At 45.9% G+C, this 22,137-nt stretch overlaps 2 protein-coding genes across 26 annotated transcripts in view; one reads left to right on the plus strand and one right to left on the minus strand.

Annotated features, from left to right (window-relative positions):
* MAPK8IP3 (mitogen-activated protein kinase 8 interacting protein 3) overlaps positions 1-17,073 on the plus strand; it is a 73,577-nt gene extending 56,504 nt beyond the window's left edge. For all 25 annotated transcript variants that reach the window (XM_059484755.1, XM_059484756.1, XM_059484759.1 and 22 more), the window contains 16 exons: positions 377-503; positions 1,336-1,431; positions 2,646-2,807; positions 3,722-3,887; positions 4,341-4,526; positions 5,123-5,306; positions 6,105-6,224; positions 6,493-6,573; positions 7,252-7,319; positions 8,387-8,535; positions 9,298-9,469; positions 9,570-9,683; positions 10,919-10,957; positions 12,560-12,739; positions 12,989-13,132; positions 14,157-17,073. In XM_059484755.1, the coding sequence (XP_059340738.1) occupies positions 377-503; positions 1,336-1,431; positions 2,646-2,807; positions 3,722-3,887; positions 4,341-4,526; positions 5,123-5,306; positions 6,105-6,224; positions 6,493-6,573; positions 7,252-7,319; positions 8,387-8,535; positions 9,298-9,469; positions 9,570-9,683; positions 10,919-10,957; positions 12,560-12,739; positions 12,989-13,132; positions 14,157-14,278 (2,110 nt within the window). In that variant the 3' untranslated portion in view covers positions 14,279-17,073. The remainder of the gene's footprint in view (positions 1-376; positions 504-1,335; positions 1,432-2,645; positions 2,808-3,721; positions 3,888-4,340; positions 4,527-5,122; positions 5,307-6,104; positions 6,225-6,492; positions 6,574-7,251; positions 7,320-8,386; positions 8,536-9,297; positions 9,470-9,569; positions 9,684-10,918; positions 10,958-12,559; positions 12,740-12,988; positions 13,133-14,156) is intronic.
* A 2,578-nt stretch (positions 17,074-19,651) lies between these two features.
* On the minus strand, positions 19,652-21,767 carry MRPS34 (mitochondrial ribosomal protein S34). The gene is made up of 3 exons (XM_059484699.1): positions 21,334-21,767; positions 21,190-21,232; positions 19,652-20,360 (listed from the first exon to the last, which is right to left on the minus strand). Exons 1-3 carry the CDS (start codon positions 21,649-21,651, stop codon positions 20,083-20,085), a joined length of 639 nt encoding a protein of 212 aa, XP_059340682.1. The 5' UTR covers positions 21,652-21,767; the 3' UTR covers positions 19,652-20,082.
* Between the last annotated feature and the right edge of the window lie 370 nt (positions 21,768-22,137).

Genomic DNA, 22,137 nt, shown 5'->3' on the forward strand with positions numbered 1-22,137 from the left:
TTGTTGAAAAGATACTGCATCTTGTAGAAGGGTAAATTAAAACTTTTTAGATACCCATTGCCCTTATTCCATCTTTTTCTCTTATGACATCTCACAGTCATGCTGTGTCATCCTTCTCTAAAACCTGTTTTTGAAGGGCTCTTGGAACATCATAAGAGGTGATGACAATGACTTGGCTTGCCACATTGCTCAGGTGATTGGTCAGAACTCCCTGTGTCTGTTTCTCAACAGTTTTTCTGTCTCTGACTCCCTACATCTCTTTTCACAGTTGGATCTGGTTTGCTGTGTGTGCCCTCCCTGGTACTGGCCACGCTCCCTTCACCCTCAGTTCCTCTCTTTAACGATCAGCTGGGTGACACTGTGCTTCTCTCCTCAGGGACTGCACATCTTCAGCACGCCGTGAGCAGAAGCGAGAGCAGTACCGGCAGGTTCGGGAGCACGTGCGGAACGATGATGGGCGGTTGCAGGCCTGTGGCTGGAGCCTCCCAGCCAAGTACAAGCAGGTAGGGACCATGCTCTGGACAGGCTGAGTGGAAGGTGACTTTAGTCATTAACTAGGGACCTTAGTCATTAACTATTTAATTTAGACGTACCATGTGCATATTTTGTTTGTGTGATAATTGTAGGCCATCATAGACCAAAGTGATGTTCTGTATATCTCCACCAAAGTCAATGGAGGGACTTGGATTCCTCTGCATGAAAGTACTGAAACCGAAAAGTACCCTAAACCAAAAGTGCCCTAAACCAGAATCCAGTTATTTTTAAACTAAATTTCCTTTGTTATAATTGGGCTGGAACATTAGTTATTTCATTTATACTCTGAGAACTTTAACAGTCATTTAGTATGAAAACCAAATGCAGTTTATGCCCACTTTTTCCCATCAGTAACACAAAATCAAACAACATCAGCCTCAATTGTTGACTTGTGACACGTTTAACTGGTCAGAGACCTCCTGAAAGGGAGGAGCCTGGCAGCATGGCTTGGAGGTTTCAGGCCATAGAGGCATTAAGTTTGGAAAAGACTTTTAAGATCAAGTCCAGCTGTCATGATGAAGGGAATGCTAGTTGTCCTGACTCTTTGCAGGGAGCATCCTTTCTCTATCAGCAGGTCAATGTGTAGCCTCTGTGGGCCATCACTGGGGCACTGATGATTGTGAAATGGTATCTTGGGTGTGCTGCTCCTCTCCCCTTAAGGACTCTTGTTTCACACAAGATGTGATAGGAAGCCTCAGCAGCAGCCACCTCTGATTGGTTGTGTTACACTGGTTCCATCTCTCTTGATGTATCCTGGTGTTTGCAGCTTTATACTGTCTTTTTTGTCTTCTCTCCCCCTAGCTGAGCCCCAATGGTGGTCAGGAGGACACTCGCATGAAAAATGTCCCTGTGCCTGTATATTGTCGCCCATTAGTAGAGAAGGACCCAACTATGAAGGTATGTTGTTTCTGCTTACCGTGCAGTCCAGAAAGGGGACATGAAATAAGCAAGGGATTTGGGTCACTAAACCTGCCATTTTTACAACAATCTATTATTTAGACATTATATATTCCAAATTCTATCTTCCACTTCCTTTTTTTGAATGGTGGTTTGTAGTGAATGTAGGAAAAAGTATTTTAGGACAAAATTCTCAGCTGTTCTGGTTGCTAGGTTCCCTGCTGCTCCCTAATATCTTTTGCTTTTTTTGAGACAATTCATCAAAAGCAGCAACATTTTATGCTTCTAATGCTTTTGCTAAGACTCCTCAAGGTGTAATGGAAACTAATATAAAAATTCATGAAAATGACCAAGTGAAAGTAAAAACACATTTCATCACTCCTTAGATTTTACTGTTGACCAGAATTCATTGGAACCAGGCAAGTGTTATCTGGAGTAGATTTTTGTGAAGCCATATCTATTAATACTAGAATGTTTTGAGTAGAATTGCAGCTGGGTATAAGCGGTTATCTGTGGCAGACTTACCTGCTGTAGCTGGTTGTTTTGAAATAGTCAGTTTGTCATTACTTCATTCAGAGATGATTTTTAGAAGTCATCCTGGTGGTTAAATTGTAAGAAAATTTTTTTGCTATTGTTTCTAGAAGGCTCTAGGTGTAATCTTTAGATAATGTTCTGTGTACCATCTTTTCTTTAAGGTTTTGGGTAAATCTAGTATTTCTGTAGTCCTCTTCCTCTTCTAGGTATTCTCTTAAAAAGCTCTCTGGAAATAATTCATAGGAGGTTAGCTGGATTTGATTTCAGAAAACTGCTTTTTTGGGAGCTAAACCAGCAGACTGTTTTTCCACACTTCCAGAGATGGGGCAGCCACAGGCTTCTCTCTGGGTAACCTCACACCCTCACAGGGAAGAATCTCTTTCTAATACCTCATTTAACCTGTCTTCTGTCAGTTTGAACACATTAAACATCTGTCATGTCCTGGCTTGCATTGCTGCAGTGACTAAAGAGCAGTGATGTTGCTGGGTACAGATCCTCTGGCTTACCTCTATCAACCCGGATATCTTCTAGTAGAAATCATCAAGATCTGGTGTTTCCAACTAAATGTTTTAGATGTTTGACATTTGGCAGTTCTCCACAAAGGTGCCTAAATTCAAAGAGACCGCAGAGCCTGCAGAATTGCAGAATTCTTAGTTCAGATTCCTGCTTCTGTTTCTTAGCTGTGGTGTGCAGCTGGAGTAAATCTCTCAGGATGGAGACCTTTGGAACAGGAGCCTGGAAATGGGCAGAAACTAGATCCTGGGCACGATCCTCTCACCTGTGACAGGGAAGTGGAAGGTGACAACAACAAAAGTAACCATACATCTCCTGAGAAAAAAAAGGTTAGAAAATAAAGTGTATTTTTTCCCTCTGATGTTTTTTCTCATTTCATCCCTACCATACCCCCTCTCTCAGTATCTTTGTACTATGCCATAAAATGTTCTTGTCCTTGTGGGACTGTGCTGTGGTGTGCTGGTTCTTCTGTAACTTTAGGTGTGATCTGGGACAAATCATCCAGTGTAAAGTTTTCCAACTTTTGCTTTTGAAACGTTTGGAATTTTGAATAAAATCCTAATAATAAGGGCAATGAAATGCTTGACTGAGGTTGCTAGGGAGATTTTATAGCCCTCATCATTGTAAATTAATAAATACATTCAGGGAAAGCTTTGTTAAAAGAACATGGTCTGTGAGTCCATTTGGGCCTCTTGAGATTTAATCCATTCTGGTTTTTGGTAGCCTTAAGTGATTTTTTGGGTTTTTTTCCTGTTTAAAGAACCAAGCTGTAATTTGCAGATAATCATACAATATTTTATGCTGTCTAGTTTGTAGGGTTTTTCTCCACATGTGTCTTATATTGCTGCCTTATACTCTCCCAAGACCAGCTTGCTTAAGCTGATCAGTTGGGTGCATCCCAGACTCACAGCATTCTGGATGACTGAATATTCAGTGATACATTTGTCAGACATCTCAAGAGAAAAATTAGTGGCCACATTGCTCTTGCCCTAAGGAGTCAGACAGGCTCTTTGGCCAGTGCTCTGAATACTAGTGCAGTAACATGAATGGAATCAAATTAATAAAAGTATAACTGATTAGACAACAATATAAAAAAGAAATTTTTTTTCTATAGTTCTACTGTAGAATAGAATATATAATTTAAAATAAATTACACCATGTCTAAGTGTTGCCAAGCACTGTTAAGCTCAGGTTGATCCAAGAGAAGTGCTGATCACACCCATGTGTGTCTGCTCTCCCAAAGGCAAAGGAGCTCCATGAGATGGATTCCACATCCAGCCGTGTCTGGATCCTCACTAGCACGCTGTCAACCAGTAAAGTCGTGATAATTGATGCCAACCAGCCTGGCACAGTGGTGGACCAATTCACTGTCTGCAACGCTCACGTACTCTGCATCTCCAGCATCCCTGGTGAGTGAAGCCCAGGCTGTGGTCTTGACAGGGTCCCGGCCCCACTGAGGAGTAATAGACATCCTCACTTGGTAGCTAACCCCTGGGCTGTGTTGTGTTCTGTAATTGTCCCCCAAAATCATAACGCAGATCTTGCCTTCCTGGAGGACCTTTCTGTGGAGATCCCTCCCTGTTCTTCAGTGTTCAGTAAGTCTTTCCTTTGGTATACAGCAGGTGTTTTTTGGAAGCAGGAGTGAGCTTTGTCGGGCATAGAAGGGCTCTGTACCTGTGTTGGATACTCATACTAGGGATGAGGGGATCTGCTGTGGATCAGGCTGCTGATGGATGGTGTGGTGCTTCCCCAAGGTGGTGAACCCTGAAGGATCAGAATCTCCCATCATTAGGGTGACCTCAGGAGTACATTAAATTAGCAGTAATTGCTTGATTTAATGAGAACCTGTTCTTTGCCTTCAGCGGCCAGTGAGAGTGACTATCCCCCAGGCAAGATCTTCCTGGAGGGGGATGTGAATACCGAAGACTCAGCTGGAGCAGATGGTGTCTTGGCAGGGATCACGCTGGTGGGTTGTGCAACCCGCTGCAATGTGCCACGAAGCAACTGTTCCTCACGTGGGGACACACCTGTTCTGGACAAGGGACAGAGTAAGTTTTGGGATGTAAAACTTAGTGACATATCAATTACACCTAATCCTGTATGAGCTCATGGTGTTACAGCCATATCCTCTTGTCCCCAAGTTAAGCACTTCAGAGGCCTCCATAATTTTGTTACTGTGATACAGGACTACCAAAGGCCCTTTTTGTATATTTCTTCTTAGAGCCCTACTTTCTTCTCTGATTCACATGCTGCAGCCTAGTTGCAGGAGTCATACAGCAGAGTATTTTGGGCATGTGAGATGTTTGCCCTGCTTCAGGTGCTGCTGTTCTGATTGCTTTCTTCCCTGAGTATTGGGAAGCCAATTAAGCTCACATGCAAATCATACTGCTGCCCTTGCTGACTCCATACTGTAGTGACAGCCTTGGAGCCCTTCCAATGCTGTCCTGTGCTAGTCATAGATTATGTTTCACTTTAAAATAGTGTCTGTTTCCCATCCAGGGAGAAGATACCTGATGAGCTGCTGTGTCTGTGGCACAGGCTCAGGGCTTGACTGAGTTTGGCAAGGAAAGATACATTAAAGAATTGACAGCCTGATATCTATATAGATTCTTCAGCATGTTTCACATTGTTCATTGTTCTCCAGGTGAGGTGGCTCCTGTCTGCAACGGGAAGATCAACCAGTCTCAGTCTACTGAGGAGGCAACAGAGGCTACAGAGGTACCAGAAAGCAGTGCCAGTGAGGCAGAGCTGACACAGGCCCGGCCTGGGCCCCTCACCGAGCATGTGTTCACAGACCCTGTCCCAGCCCAAGCACTCAGGCAGAATGGGTAGGTGAGCTGGGATCAGAATAATGGTTCTGTTATATTACTGATCTGTTTTCATAAGCTTTGTGACAAGAGAAGCAGCCTAAGCTTCTGATAAAGTTCAGACTTCTATCAGTTTTGTGCCCAAGCAATTTTATAGATGGGATAACAGGGAAGGAAAAGAATGTCATGAAAACAGACATGGCTCAGCCTGCAACTGACTGGGTCAGCTGTTAAAATGTAAATATTTGACCTCTCACTATGAACTTAGACTTGTGGTTAAGGCAGATCTCCCAAAGTACATGTACACTTCATGTTCTTACTGACGGAGCTTACTGAAATGTGAGTAGAAATGATGATTGATTTACTTGGTTACTTTTACAGCACATCAGAGTACCTCTGATGTGCTGTAAAAGTAACCAAGAAAATGTATTCACCACTCAAAAAGTTCTTAAGACAAACAATGCTGATGTGATGGCCTTAAGAATAGGGTAGAAGTCTTGGATGCAGATTGTTCCTGAATGCCAATGTTGTTCTAAGTTGCTTCTATTGAAGCTGTGAATGAACAGAGAAAATATTGTTTATGTAATAGTCTTGCTAAACTCAGTTGGGGTCTGTAGATTTGAAGTACTTGTTGTTTGTAAGGGGAGGAGAAAGGAAATACTGTAAATTGCAGATTTGCAGTTGAAAACTACTAGAGAAGGAAGCCATTTGTGTCTTCAAGGGCCCATACCGGTCTGTGAGTGCCAGGCTGTGGGCCTAGGTGGGCATTCTGTGCACTGCTGCTGCTAAATCTCTAACACCGTTCTTTTGCCTCTTCAGGGAGAATGGGCAGCTGAAGATGGAGCCCAGCACAACACTGCCAGATCAGGAGTCAACCAAGGATGCTGGAACCTGCACCAGTGCTGCCCCCACCATGTGGCTGGGAGCTCAAAATGGCTGGTGTGTTCCTCTTGGGCTGGCAATTCTCTGTGTCACATCCCTGCTCTGGGCTCTATTTTTCAAGTCCACACACCTTTTGTTCATTGCTTGTTTCTGAAGAAGGTTTCTATTCCTCATTTCATTGCTCAGCTCACCATAGTCTCAGGGATTTAACATCTCTTTCTTACCTCACCTCCACCTTTCCTACCAGAAGGGAAAACTCAAACCTGAGCAGGCTGAAGATGTGGGGCTCTGCTGCTAACCCTCCCCAATTTGTCCTCTCTCACAGGCTTTACGTGCACTCGGCTGTGTCCAACTGGAAGAAGTGTCTGCACTCAATAAAGCTGAAGGACTCTGTGCTGAGCCTGGTGTAAGTGTGTGTTGCAAGGGACCCGAAGGAGAAGGTTTTGGGCCTGAGTGATGCTTTAGAGGGTATTATCAGCTCTTGGTTGTAGATTTACAGAATCAGAGAATGGTTTTGGTTGGAACAGACCTTAAAGATTCTCTTCTTTCAACTCCCTGCCATGAGCAAGGATACTTTCCACTAGACCAGGTTGCTCCAAGCCCCATCCACATTCCCAGCCTTGAATACTTCCAAGGGATGCGGCAGCCCCAACTTTTTCTTTGCTTTCCTAAGTGTGTTGTTTTGTGAGAGAAGTTTGCCAAGGTTTTTGTAATGGGAAAGCCTCATATCAACCCATTTTTCTGCTCAGTTTTGGTCCTGACCTGATTCAGTGAATACATGTCTAGCAATATCAAGAGGAAGTAAGTGGGGAGGAGAAAGGCAAAATTTCACTGAGGGTTAAATTAGGGGGAATTTGTTGAAATTGATGGTGTTTGTATTGTGAAGGAGAAGAATTCCCTCAACAAAAAACTCACAGATATGATGATCTTACTGCACTGAAGGTAAGAGGATGTTCCTGCAATGCTAAAACTGGCTGGGAATTCTGGAGACTATGTAAAGATGGTGTGTATGGATGGCAGGAAGAGTTTTGGAGTCCCTCATTTCTACTGCATTTTTAATGTATTTACTATTCTGTTATTTCAGGCACGTGAAAGGGAGGGTCCTGGTTGCTCTGGCAGATGGAACACTAGCCATATTCCATCGCGGAGAAGGTAAGTATCAATGTAATAGAGAAAACAAAGTTTGGCTGAAAGTGTAGCAGTGGATTAAACGCTCTTCCAAGGTGAGAAAGTTGCTGGCTGCTGGGGTACAAACACTGAGTTAAAATGCATGGCTGTTATACACATCATTGATATCCTAAACCATCACTATATTATAACACCACTTCTTGAGCTTTTCTGAACAAAAATATGTATGTGTACTGTGTAGTACATGTGGAGTAAATGTGACACTTTCAGGAATACATATGCTGTGCAGTTGTTTGAGGTACACTTAGTAAATTCAATTTCTGGTCCTCTTCACTGCTATGGAGTTTGTTTCCCTATGGCTTGAACAGTCTTAGCTATGTTCATATCTGACAGCACATGGGGATTTGCTAACTATGACTAAAGAACTTAGTTATTCATTGAGTAGCAGTTCATTCAGCAAGCAGAAATATAGAGATTTTTGGGCTTGTGCAATTCAAATTTTGATTCAGCCTTTGTCATGAGCTCAAGCCTGACCATTGACACATCAAAATTGTTCCCATCAGAAGTAAGATAAAGCTTCATGACATAGAGGCTTCCTGTCTATGAAGGACACAATATCTGCCTGGTTATTAAGAGTGAAGAAGGGAGATCTGATGACTTTTCCTGGATTTAACAGTTTGGGGGAATTATGTTGAAGGTCTGTGACATGAGGAAGCCCCACCACAAGGACTGTATGGCCCATTTCCTTTTAAGTTTCTGCATAGTCTTGTTCAGCTGTCTTCCCTCTTCTCTCACTGCTTTTGTTGTACTTGTTAGAGAAGCCTGTTCACTTCATTGCAATAAAGGATGTTAATATTGGCCTGATTTGAGTGCTGTCGGACATCAAACTAAACTTTATTGTTACGTTTTATAAGTGTAAGGCTGAAACAAGAGTCTCAGGAAGGTCACAGACATGAGCAAACTGGGCATTTGAGTATCAGCTAAGCCTGTATGCCAACATATATATAGAAAAGTAGAGGATTCTATTGTATGGAATGTCCTTACATGTCATGGAGGAGATGCATCTTTCTACACTTGTTTTTTTAACTCAGATGGTCAGTGGGATCTCAGTAATTACCACCTGATGGATCTTGGCCACACTCACCACTCCATCCGTTGCATGGCTGTGGTCTACGATAGAGTCTGGTGTGGCTACAAGAACAAAATCCATGTTATCCAGCCGAAGACAATGCAGATTGAGGTAAGAGAGCACAAACGTGTCTATGTGTGCACACACTTGTGTTGTATTTATTCTTAATAGCTCTTGACCAAGATTATCAGTCTGGGTCATATTATGATCAAATCTGCCAGGGCTTATTTGTTCCTTCCTCCCTTTGCAGAGCAAATTCTATCAGAAAGTATAAACTGACAATTTTCTTTGCCTTTACTAGGGAGTCTGTGGGGCCATGTACTGTCCAAACATAGGTGTTTGTTTTACAGTGTCTCTTCACATATAATCTAAGGCTTCTCCATCTTTAGGCATTATGGCACCAAGGAACAGAACAGTTGGCCCCTGGGATCCCATTAAGAGAAAACAATGTTTAGAGCCTTTTGGACAGTGGTTGTGGTACAAATCTGAGAATGCTTGAAGTAATTCTGATTGAGGAGAGAAGAAGTGCTGGATCTGAAGTTCACATTAGTGAGCCAAAGCAGTTTGGTCTTTGGAATTTATCCTGGAGTTTTCCTTTTCTGTCAAGTACACTGAAAGCTCTTGGTGTCTAAATGTTCTTGCTCCTGAAGTGGTCTGAAAAGACCATCAATTCTACTTGCAAACCTGCCAGACAGCTGCTCAAGCAAAGAATTTTTTGTGTACAGTAATGAACTGCTGGGATCAGCTGGCATTAACACAGCTTCTCCAAGATCTTTGGAACCCAAACAAGTGATCTCAGTTGAAAATTGAGTATGTGTATATGTGGAGTATAGATAATGGCAAAACTTCTGTGAACTCACATTGGTATTTTAGAAATCCTTTGATGCCCATCCTCGTCGGGAGAGCCAGGTACGACAGCTGGCATGGATTGGAGATGGCGTCTGGGTTTCCATCCGCCTGGACTCCACGCTGAGGCTCTACCATGCCCACAGCCATCAACATCTGCAGGATGTCGACATTGAGCCTTATGTCAGCAAGATGCTAGGTGAGGGTCTGTTGCTTACTGAGCTCAAGGCAGAATTTGCCCAAAGCAGACCTTGCCCAAAGTCACCACTGACTACCCAACTCTCATTTGCGCTTCCTAGGCACTGGAAAGCTGGGCTTCTCCTTTGTGCGGATCACAGCCTTACTCATTGCTGGCAACCGCCTTTGGGTGGGCACCGGGAACGGTGTTGTCATCTCCATTCCCCTGACTGAGAGTAAGTGACATTTATTCAAAGTACTCCTGCATCTCTCCTAAAGAAAAAGCAGCTTTTAGGTGTTATTTGTGCAGCATGGCAGGTGGTTCAGGCAGGCTGATGCTTTCCTGATATTTGACACCCTTTAATCATAGCCATTTCAGGGAGAAGAGCCCAGAGTATGAGCAGCCCTGGACCTTGACAGAGCAGAGTGATGTGAACTGATTCTGTAGCTACTGTGAAACAGGAGAAACAAAGCTTTGGGAATTGTAGTAAGTCACCAAAAGGAGGTCATGGGATGAGAAGTCACCAGGAAGATCTCCTTGGAAATTCCACTTTGGCCTAGTCATCTAAATGTCTCCGTAGCAGTATTTTCCAAAAATTGAGCTTAGAAAAGCTCCATTTACTCAGATTAGGGCTCAGCTTTATCAATCAAGTAGAAATAGGTATCCTACACCAAATCCAGTCTGGTGAGGGGACCCAGCAGTAAGAGTAAATAGGTGAATCTCTGGAGCTGGAAGTTTAATTGAAGCTCTTACTAGTCCTGTTCTGAACCTGCCTGTCAGCATCTTATTTTGAAGGTCTTATCCAGATCACCATGGGGAAGTAGGATTTGAGACTGATGGCAATTGCTCTCAACAGAAAGCAGCCAAATGTGTGTTTTCTCACCAATGCTCACAGCTGAGAAAGCTGAGAAACAAATACCTCTTGTGTAAAAACAGCAAACCTCTTGTAATCCTCCTGGAAGTCAGACTTGGGATGGTCTTCTGAGGGCAATGAAGTTGGATGTGTCTGGGGTCCACACTAGGAGGGCAGTGACACAGTCCTGTTCATGCATTTTGGTCATTGCAATTTTGGTCTTGTTTCTGAGTTCCTCTTGAAGCCCATTCTGTCTTAAGGCTGCTGTCCTTGTTCTGAGTTAAACTTTTTCCCTGCTGTAAACCAATTGCTTTATCTTTGTGCGTTCCTGTAAAAATGTGGTAAGCAAGAAAATCTCACTAAAAATATAGCAGTGGATCCTTGTGACACAGTCCCTCTCCCACCTCAGATACCACGTCTGTCCCTGCATGGTAAGAGCAAAGTGAGCAAGAACAGAGTTAGTATCAACTAATAGGAGCTTCTGTAGTGGTTTCTCTAGGCTTTATACTATTTTTGTTGCCCTCAAATTATCTCCCAGTAACCACCTTTTTCTTCTCTCCCATCCTGCCCGTCACTTCCCATGCCCCTCTGTGTTCCCACTCCCTGCCTGTGCCTAGCTGTAGTCCTCCACCGCGGCCAACTCCTTGGGCTCCGGGGTAAGTCCATTGCCTCCCCTCCACAGCTGTCGTTCCTTTTGCACCCATCCTCGTATGTAGTCATTCTCCCACCTTCCATTCTGCCATTCAACTTCTCTCCATTTTTCCTCATCACTCTTTTGTTTTAAGTTGCATTAGAGAAAAGCAACCAGAGACAGTCATGTAAATATCCTTATTTCCCACAGCTATAAACAATGTTTTCCATCTCGTTGTTGATCCTTCTGGTTTTTTGTGTTAAGGATAATTACTCTTCAACAGTGGTTCCCTTTCTGTGGTTGACCAGTTTGAGATGGGGACAGGAAAGGTTCATTCAGTCAGAAGCAGGAACCAGGAGTAGAGTGTTCTTCCAAGGTCTCCCTGGGTCATCCGTTATTTTCCAGTGATGCTCCTTCCATCAGTTTCAGGCCAATGGCAGGTGGTGCTATGGCACCTGTCAGCTGTAAGTTATCCAAAAAGAGATTGAACCCAAGGGGACTTGATTAGCATGAAGACTTGTTTAGGTTTGTGCCAGTTAAGGCAGGATCTCAGTTCAAATTCATGCCTTTCCAGGGTCAGAAATTAAAGGCTCTTTTTTCGCACTCAAAGACATTCATGTATCTGTCCAGATGCATTATCAACATGTGTCTCCTCCTTTTAAAGCATCTGATATTAATTGCAGGAAAAAAGCCAGATACTGTACACACATTGACTCTCATTCCTCCATCAAAGTATTTGTACTTGTCCCACTTTCCTGGCTTGAGCCTGATAGGGAAAAGTCTCTTCTGTCCAAGTCACATAACTGAAATTGACCCAAAGTTAAAACACAGAACTACAGATAATGAATGAATTCACAGAACTACAAATAATGAATGAATTAACTTTTTTAGAGGAAAGTGAAAGCTGCCTAGTTTAATGTTGTTCCTGTTGTACTGATGTGGGTGCATGCAGAAGGAAAGCATCTCCCACCCTGAGCTGAGAGCACTGGTCTCTGTTGCTTCGTTAGTGGAAACTGTCACATTCTTGGAGCCTGGTCAGGAAGGATACAGGGCCCTGAGCCCTCCTTGGAAGCTGTGGATGGTGAGCATCTGAAAGATGTTCATGGCTGGACTAGCTGACAATCTGGTGTCATGGTTTAATCAAGAAATGAGGAAGGACATCCACTTCTATAATGACTCTGAGAGGCTTCACCAGACCCAGAGACTGCTTTCAGCAGCATGTGTGCTCATTACTGGGCATGAGCAAAGGACTTGACTTGGAAGTTGAGCAATGCCACTAATCCAGAGCAGTAATTCTCCTCCAGCCTGCCTTCTGGGGACAGTGGACACTTTGGGTATCCTGCCAGCTACAAAAGACCAAGGTTGATCCTAGGACAGTGGGTTATTTCTGGAGGCTGGACAGGATTACTGCTGGTTGGTGACACCAATCTAGCTTGCCTCAGGCTAAAAGAGAGGGACCGTGTAATCTGCTGTGGTCTCCTCCATCACATCATTCATAAAAGGCCTTTAAAGAGACCTGCACCTTTAAAGGTTTTTCTTCACAGCTCATGAGTTTTCTCTCTGATTGAGTCCATTTTGTAAAGGGGACTCATAGCTATCACTGATGGTGTTCTTGCTCTGTCTCCAGCCAACAAGACTTCACCAACCTCTGGAGAGGGCAGTCGCTCTGGTGGGGTCATCCATGTGTATGGTGATGACAACAGTGACAAATCTGCCAGCAGCTTCATTCCCTATTGCTCCATGGCTCAGGCACAGCTCTGCTTCCATGGCCACCGTGATGCTGTCAAGTTCTTTGTCTCTGTGCCAGGTAAGCACAACTCTCCCTCAGCAGGTGCTTATCCCTCCATCCCTTTTGTAGCAGGGCTGGAGCTGTTCTGCAGCAGATTAGGGTCCAGGCCATAGCTGACACTTCCTGTGGTTCCCACATTTGTATTTATACTGGAGTGACTGCCAGATTTGACTAGCAGAAAGAATTAGTCTGCACAATGTGTTTGTGTGCATGTGAACTGTGTGGGGGCTGAGCAGAGATGTGGACAGCACTTCTGTCCTCTCCTAGGCAATGTCCTTGCGACTCTGAATGGGAGTGTGTTGGACAGCCCTTCGGAGAACCCCAGCACAGCAGCCACTGAGACGGAGGGTCAGAAGCTAAAGAATGTCTTGGTGCTGAGTGGAGGAGAAGGGTATATTGATTTCCGGATTGGTAAGTCCCCTTGGTGGGAGGCATCTGGAAAGGTAGTGGGTGCATAGCGGTGGTTATGGAGTGAGGCATCACTGTTGTGGAGAACCAAAGCAGAAAAGCCCCACACTGCTTCTCCTGCATCTGGCTGTGAGGGCAAATAAGGATGTTCCTTGCACAGCACAAGGCTGTCGACCTGTGCCCTGTGGCTGCAGTGCCACACGGCTGTAGTGATGCCTACAAAATCGAGAACAAAACAACACAGTTTTGAGATTATGTTAATATAGGAAGTAATATAAAAGCAGGTCTTTAACTGGAGGCCTCCAGGTGCAATATATACACATGATACAGGACTTCTACCCATTTGTAAGTTAAACAAATTAGCATATTTAACATATATTGTCCAATTAGAAGAGCAGTTGGTTAGGTAATTTTCCCCAGGTTCTGCCCCACTGGAGTTGGTCCAAGAGCTTTGCCCCACATTTATTACATCTATGATGCATGGTAAAAAGCAAGATGTTCTTGGTTGACTAAAGAAGCAAGACTAAAATATATAAATAGTATTTCAGGAATATGTTAGAAGGTTAGTTTACTGTTCTAAAATGTAGGGGAAAAGGATAGAAAAAGTGCTGGGAGATACAGCCATGCATTAGCAATCTACAAACCTACAAATATATTAAAACTATCATAAAATAGCATCAGTATGAATGGCTTTGGAAAGAACAAATGCATATGTGCCACTGGGTCCAAACACTGCTGCCCCACTATGATTACCCTTGCTGCTGAGAGCGCTCTGTGTGTAAAATCAGCTTCCCTGAAGGGTGGAAGGGTGGTTTTTGTTGCTGCTGAAGCTAGTTTGTCCCATCCATGCAGTCTAGCTTCAGAAAAGAATGGGGTTGCTGTAAATGTTCTCCAGGCACGGAGAAAGATCTCAGTTCACAGTGTCTGTTATCAGACTGCTGGGACTCTAAAAGGGGTATTGGCCTCTTCAGAGTATTCCAGAGCATTTTCTTTCTTGCCGTTTTTACTCTCTGTGTTGTCTCTTCAGGGGATGGAGAAGATGATGAGACAGAAGAGAATGTGGGAGATGCCACCCAGGTGAAGCCAGTACTTTCCAAGGCTGAACGGAGCCACATAATTGTGTGGCAGGTATCATACATCCCTGAGTGAGAATTCCTCTTTTCCCACAATGTGTGTCCCTCCTCCCACCTGAATGCCACGATGTACATACAAAACGCCTGCATTATAACTCCTGCTGGAAACTGACCCTGGACAACTGCAACGGTTCCTGCCTTGGACTGTGACCCCCTTGAACCTCTGAACTCGCAGCTTTCAACTCGGGCCCGTATGCTTTTGGCGTGGTTAGGTTCTTGTTCTGTTCTGGAGCTGGATCTAAAAGGAGAGACATGGCAGTACACCATGGAGGGAGCTTGGAGCCAGGACTGTGGAAGACCTTTGCCCAGTGTCAGGAGGGGCAGCTGGAGGAGGGGGGTGGCTCAGGTTCTTGGGCAGGTTGCCTCATTCCCACCTGCATGAGAAAGAAGTGTGTCTCCAGGCATTCCCTGCCAAAGCAGTGATGGTGAATCACTTCTGCAGCACCCCAGCAGAAATCCTTCTAGTTCACCAGTATCATCATCTTATCCTTATTCACCCTTAAGCACAGAATAACATTCTCTGGACTTAGAGCAACGAAGGGTTCTAAGGAAGCCTCCAAACAGCATCATAGTTTCAGCAGCACTTCAGCTGTGGGGCTGGAGAAGGCAGCAGCAGTCTTAATGTGGGGATCACATCTTCGTCTTTGCAGGGGTAAAGTCCCTTCCTCTGCTGCTGCTGTTGCTTCATCAGTCATGTGCTGGGTGCCTGCCTTTATGTGTCCCAAGAGAATTGGTTGGTGGGCTCAGATAGAAGATAGGTGTTTGATTGTCAAGGCCAAACAGCTGTAGTAGCAAAAGGGTACCAGAATGCTGCTTTTTTAAGAAAAGGCAAGGGTTTTCTTGCCTCTCCCTTCCAAAACAGCCATACAGAAAAGAATTCCTAAGTTCATTCTGAAAGGTTCATGTGGTGGTTATCTCTGCATTGCATTTGGTGGCTTTTAAAAGACAGGTGGGGGCAGATGGTGTTGATCTGCTGTGTGTTCTGCATTAACACTTTGAGATTGCCTCATCTCAAGGCTGTGTCTCCTTTTTAGGACCTGCTGGAAGGAGATCTTTTTTCACAGAGACTTGGAAAACAGAGACTTGGCAGTTGGTTAGGACAAGTGCAGTCAAGGCTATGTCTCACCTGATGTCACACACAAAAAGAATTGAGGCTAGATTCCTGACATCTTTTACCTAATATCACAAGTACTAACTATGCTAGTAAGAAGATTGAAAAGCTGGAAATTTCTGACTCCTGGAAAAAATTGAGAGCCCCCAAGAAAAGTGGTGATAGCCCTTTCTGTCTAAGCAATGCTGAATCCTGCTTACAAAAGAAGCATGTGAATTCTGCTTACAAAAGAAGCAGCAAAAATTGGGGCCAGGGAAAGTGGTTTTGAGCTCAAGATGCAGAATATGAAAGTTCCAAGTGTAGAGGCAATGGTGTGTTCTCCCTTTCTTACACTGTCCCAAAATGACAAATTCTACATCCCTTGAAACATTCTTTTCTGGGTGTGCAGAAGTAGGGCAAGTTGCATTTGTTAGTGATGAATTTGGAAGCTCCTGGTGGTCCTCTTGTTTTTTTGCCTGACCTGTACAGCACTCCAGAGTTCACAGAGATATCCTTGTGACAGTATGGGGACAACTGGGCAAGCCTCCATCTCCTAGAAAGCTCCCTGCTGTGTCCTGTGCTTGCTGCCATGGACCAGGCTTGCAGATCCCGGTGTGCTGCAGGGATGCCATATTCCCAGGGGATGCTCTAACATGTGGCATCTCTCCTGACACAGCAGCACCTAAACAATTTTTGTATCCACAGTTCAGGAAAGGTCATGGCATACATTTTCCCTGCAACAAGGCAAGAGACATCTCTGGTGAACAGAGGTCTCATCCAGCCACAGCGGTGCCCATGCTACGTGTGAGCAGTGCTGGTGACGTGCACCCATCACACCACTCCTCCCCAAGGTAGGAATCCAGCCGGAGGGCATCTTCCAGGCATACACATACTGGACTCTGTGACTGGCACAAGGTTAAGGAATACATGGAGACACCACCTGCATGCTGGGGGACCTTTCACCAGGGCCATTTTGCTGGGCCACTGCTGACCATGCCAGGCTTCTCATTCACTTTTGCGATATGCTTTCTGCTAGGAAGACCTCTTTGGATCCCTCGCAACACAGGGTGAAGTAAACAATATAACATACAGAGCACAGATTCCACTCTCATGTAATAGTTCATCAGTTAGGGCCAGGCAAATTTCAGAATTTGGGCTAGTTGAAGGGAAAAAGAAGCCCTGGTAGGGTTCAGTTCCTTAACTCTGTCAGTTCTTTTATAGGAAAGTTAGAATTGCAACATTTGTACCACCAACTGTTCTGTATCTGGTGGGAGAAGTTGAAGGGACAGCACTTGATCTCCTGTCACCCACTGGGCCCTAACAACACACGGGAATCTCCCATCAGATTCCTTTCCAGCTCAATGCCATGTTCTCCTCCAAGAGAAGCACATGGCCTAGAGGGGCAGCTGTAGGGGGGAGACCCAGCCTCTGCTGATAGCTCCTGTGTCCTTGGATCGCTGCTGGGCATCAAGGTGAGAACTAACTGGCTTCAGTATGCTTCTCTGTCATATCTCCACTGTGATGTATGTAATTTATCTTGTATGTTACAAAATGATTTTTAAAAGTGTCTTAAGGCCTGTAAACTCCGCTGTTTGGTATGAAGATGGCATTCTGTAAAGAGCCTGCTGTATGAATATGTTCCCATGCTTTGTCCCCTATGCTGTCAACAATAAACCGTATCTGTCCTGTATGTAATAAACATGTTAACATCACCTTGGGCACCATGCTGTGTTCCTGTGAAGGCACTGGGACTGCTGCTCAGTCTTTAAAAGGACACTTGCAAGGGTGGGAATGCAGCTCCATTGTTCCCTGTTGAGCATTTCAGTGGCAGGAAATGAAATGTTGCTGGCTCACAGGGTCAGAGCAGAAGGGCTGGTCTACCAAGCAACAGTGCAATCTGTAGCTTGTACCAGCAGCAGAAATAAAAGGTGGAAATATAAGGTGGCACAACTTCAGAAATAGAAGCTGGAGCAGGGAAGCATTCACCTGCTGGCTTGCTGGAACTTTAGTCAGGGTGGCCCTTTCAGGTGAACTGCCAGGGATAACACATCAGGTCAGTTTTCAACACAGTACAGGGTGGCACTTCACAGTCCCACAGGCACTGGTGAAATCAGCGTCATTCCACTGCAGGGAGCCTTTCAGTCCCAGCAGCATTTGGACACCTTCATAGTTATTTTGTAGAATGGCATGATTCAAGGGCTACACATGGCAATGAACCATGTCCTTAAGACTGGAGAGGAGCATCAAGGAGCATCAAGGAGGAGCCCCAAGCAGGGAGCCCTAAGGCAAGTCACCTCTGTGACCAACACATGCACTGTGGTGTGCCACAGGCCAGGGTGTAGTACAACTGGCAATGCCTCTGCAGTTAATGGAGGCACCTCAAAAATGAGGTTTGGAAATGTGTGCTGTGATCCATCCTAAATTCCTGAGCCTGCACCCTTCAAAAAAGCCAGAAGCAGTTTGAGCAGGGCCCTGGGTGAAGTACAGTCATGTCTGGTGGCTAAGTAAGCAGATCAGGGCCAACACCCTTCAAACAATCCCCCCACGCTGGTAAAAAATCTGTGAGGAAATGTACAAGTTTGGGAGGCTCATCAGAACTCACATTGTTCTGGGCATGGAATCCAACACATGGCAAACAGGCTGTGCATCCTCCCAGAAGGGACCTTCACTATCAGGGTAAGGCTCCCAGACTGTCCAGGGTTCTGTGAGAAGACATCCATTTCATGACCCTGAGCTCACCAGCAGGTCCAAACTGTTGTGGTGCCACCTAGACCCCCACCTCTACAGGGGCCCTTTCCTCCTATGGCCCAGGAGCCTCACTGAAGCACAACCTGAGATCTTCAACATGTAACTGTGTCAGTCTCCAGCCACTCCTGGATTGACTCCTTGGACCCAGGGGGCTGGATTTTGCCTACATCATCTTCAGAGATCCCACCTCACCCAAGCTGCTGGGTGAGTCTGTGCCTTATCAGCTCCATCTGCTTTTGCTGCTGGCTTGGCTCCCTGTTATACTTTGATCATGGGTCATTTCTTGCCTTTCTGGGGCTGCTCTGACCAGCACTTGGGTCTGCCCTCTGTGGTCATTGTGTGTGCCTCCTCAGGGAGACACTTCCTCTGCTGGTGCTACATTTAGATGGAAGCTGTGCAGAACAGAGGACTAGACTGTTCTACTCATCCCATCTGACTCACAACTACACCTCCTTTTAATCTCCCTTGTTCTTGGTTTGTGTTCAGTAGTACCTCAATCATGGTGCAGACAGGAAGGCAACAGCTCAGCTCAGTGTCCAGCAGTGGACACTATAGGAATCAGACAAACTTACCTTCCAGCCACAGCAACTGCCATGGGAAGGCTCACAGCCTCAAACTGTGCCTTTAACATTACTCCTGATTCTCCCTCTCCTGGATTCTCCCATTCCTTCTGAAGCCAGAGAAGTAGATTTGGCACATGCTCTGCAGTGCTCCTGCCACAACAAGGCAGGCTCAGTTCTGTTCCTTGTCACAGAACTAGCTTTTAACTCACAAGATAAGCCTTCCTTCATATCCCATAGCATCTTAACCCTTCAATCATGGTGCGAAGCCTGTGGTGAGGAACGTCTTGTGAGGAACCCTATGGAAATACAGGTAGTGAATGTCAATCTGTGCGCTCCTGCAGCCATTTCCTGCTGGCTGGGGCCACATGTTCCCAGCTTCATCCAGGCCACACACACTGGGTGGAGCAGAGTCCAGTTGGTGCCCTCCCTCACTAAATCCCTTCAGGCTATTTGTGATTTCATGATGGTGCAGTAAATGGAACACAACCTCCTGACTATCTGCAGACACAGGAACTAAACAGTTGCTTCTGCAGGGAATTGATATATAGGGCTGAACGGCTCTTGTGCTCCCTCCACCCACACCCAGACCAGAGCCTCCAACAGCCGTTGACACAGCAGCAGCATCTGCAGCCACTGCAAGAGAAGATGAAATACCATGAACTGTGCTCAGGAGCTGCATGTTTTAACGTTCGCAACATGCTGCCCTGGAACAGGGGTAATTTACAATTGGCTTCAAATGGTAAAAGCCAATCCCACCTCCTTTGCATCACCAGAACGAAAATAATTTCCTCTATCTCTTGACAGCCATCTTTTGGAGTAAGAGACGGATAGCTTTGGAATATCTTAGTATTGAAGTCACGTTCCTCACTTGTTCACTGCCTTCATATGCTAGTAACAGATCATTCTGCAGAGAACCAGATGCTGTGCCTGAGCTAATGGCTCTCCATTTGGCTGTCACAATGTCTTGGCATTGAAAAAAACCCATGGGTTTTCTTAGAATTGTGCTGCAGAATTAACATTTATTTCAAAAAAATGTTTGAAGATACATTTTTTCACAGCTCTGTGAAATACTGTGATATTTACAGTCATTTTTCTGTGATTCATGCAGGATCCAAGTTATATAAAAAACGTTATACTCCAAAGAACTGCAGCTGGCTGAAGCTGCAGCTGAAACTGTGTATTTAGAGACTATCCAGGGAACCAAGAAGACTCCTCTGCTCACTGTAACCAAAGTTATGGAAGAAGAGTCTGAGTATATCTGCATCTTCCCTTTCAGATGAGGTTACTGTACAGGGCTGAGGAAAAAGCTGGAAACATCCGAGGACAATGGGCACAGAGGGGGTCTATAAGACCCTTTGTGCACTGAGCTTCTAACAGGTAGTCAGAGCACGTGGGATGCTTAGGACACTGAAGAAGTCTCTATACTGGTGTCCCAGTAGCTTTTTTCTTTGCCCACTCTTGGGGAGAGGCCAGGCCCTCCTCCAGATCAATAACTGGCTCTTCCATGATTGGCTTTCCCTCCTTCTGCCACTGTGCAAGGATCATGGCTCGGAGCAGTGGTGGGTATGGCAGGAACCGAACAGTCACCTCAGGCACTGGGATGAATTTCTTGAAGGCTTCCTCCTCGTGTTTGGGCACTATGCGCCAGTCATGGTACATTGCTTTGTCAATCTCCCTCACTTCCTCTTCAGTTTTGCCTGGGAAAAGATGATGAACACCAGTGGGTAACACCATCACATAAAACTGCCTCCAGACACAGCAAGTGTTGACTCTTTGGCACCAAATATGCTACAAAAGGCAAGAGTCCACAGAGTTTTCAAAGGGCTGGACAAGTTATTCCCTGCTATACTACAGGATCTCACTTCTGTCCTTGAGAATTGAAATAGAAACAGGTTCCAGCTGAGTGGGTCATTCCCTCTCTTAATTTAAAGTTTTGCTTTGTCTCTCTCAAGTTCCATTTCCATGGTTAAGGAACAAGAGTAATTTCTCCCTACACTGATGAAAGCTTCCTGGAAAACTAAGTGTTAGAAGTGGCCAACAACTTAAAACCTTCGAATGAGTACTATTTCAGTAATTCCAGTAAGGGAAAATTATATACTTAATATAAAGCAGCTCTAAAAAGGAAAATTCCCTCATACAACTCCAATCATTAAGTTAAAATTCCAGTAACACAACTTCATTGCCATTGCACTTTTTCCTTTTTAGAGACAATTTAAATTGGAATGCCCTCATGCTCATACTGTGTCTTGCTTTGAAAGTCTCAGAACAGTCTGTCAGCTCATCTAATATGCCTTTAGTGCTGCTGTTCCCCAAGGTCATACTGCACTGGCTCTCCCACAGCATTCCTTGGAAAGACATTGTGAAGGGGCTAGATCCCCAGCCTTTGAAACGCAAGGAACTTCTTTTCCCATAAGATGTGAGAAAAACAAATTTTCCAGTCAGGGAGCCTGCGGTTTCTCCGCCACCCTCACGCACCCGGTGCTCTCTAGCTCGGCCCCCATGTGTAGGAAAACGAGCTGGTTTTACCTTTGAAGGTCAGGTAGCCCCAGGCTCTTCCATGGTCCATGTTCTGCAAAGAAAAGAGGAACCTGTTGAGGGTGGGTCGCGGCGGGGTGGAGGGCGGGAGCTCCGCAGGGCGCGGCGGGGCGGCGGGCGGGACGGGGCAGGTACCTCGGCCGTGTAGTCCGCCTTCACCTTGGTGATGACCCAGTAGCAGGGCTCGCGGTGCGCCCACAGCCAGGACTTGCGGGTGACGGTGCGGCCCACGCCGAAGCGCGGCAGGCGGCAGAGCAGCGCCAACAGGCGGTTCTCGTTCCGCACGTCCTCCCAGGCCCGCACGGGCAGCCGTTTCTGCGTCAGCGGCCGCCGCATGGTCTCGTAGTCCACGGCGAAGCGCTGAGAGTCCCGCGGCCGATCCTTCAGCGCCCGGTACTCGCGGATCTTCCTGGCCATGGCGGCGATAGGCCGGTGCAGCTTCTTGCGGGCCATGGCGGCGGCCGAGGGCGCGGAGCAGGCAGAACCGAGAGCCGCGCCTGGCTCCGCTGCTCCCGCCTCTCCCGGAAGCCGCGCCAGGCCCCGCGGAAGTCGCCCCGCCCGTCGCCAGGGTCAACCGCAGCGTTCCGCGCGGCCCGGCCGCCCGCAGCGGGCGCTCTCAGGCTGCTGCCCGCAGAGCGCACGGCGTGCCGCGGCCCTTCGCTGTGCTGCGGACCTGCCGGTGCCGGAAGGCCAGGCGCGGCCTGACGGGACTGTGTGCTAGGCGGCTCTCGGGGGAGCCGGGCTTGGTTGAGATTCATCTGAACAGTGTCTGGTTTAGAAAAATCTAAGCAGATTCAGCTATGTCAGGGAACGTTCAAAATCTGAGTAAACCAGGTTTCAGGAAGATTAAAGCAACAGGTCTAGCCTAGGTCTTCAATCAGAGGCTGGGCCACGAGCAGCAGCTGGGTCGTGGAACTCTGTACTGGAATGAGACAAGTT

Source organism: Ammospiza nelsoni, chromosome 17 (assembly GCF_027579445.1).
Source record: "Ammospiza nelsoni isolate bAmmNel1 chromosome 17, bAmmNel1.pri, whole genome shotgun sequence".
NCBI classification, from domain to species: domain Eukaryota; kingdom Metazoa; phylum Chordata; class Aves; order Passeriformes; family Passerellidae; genus Ammospiza; species Ammospiza nelsoni.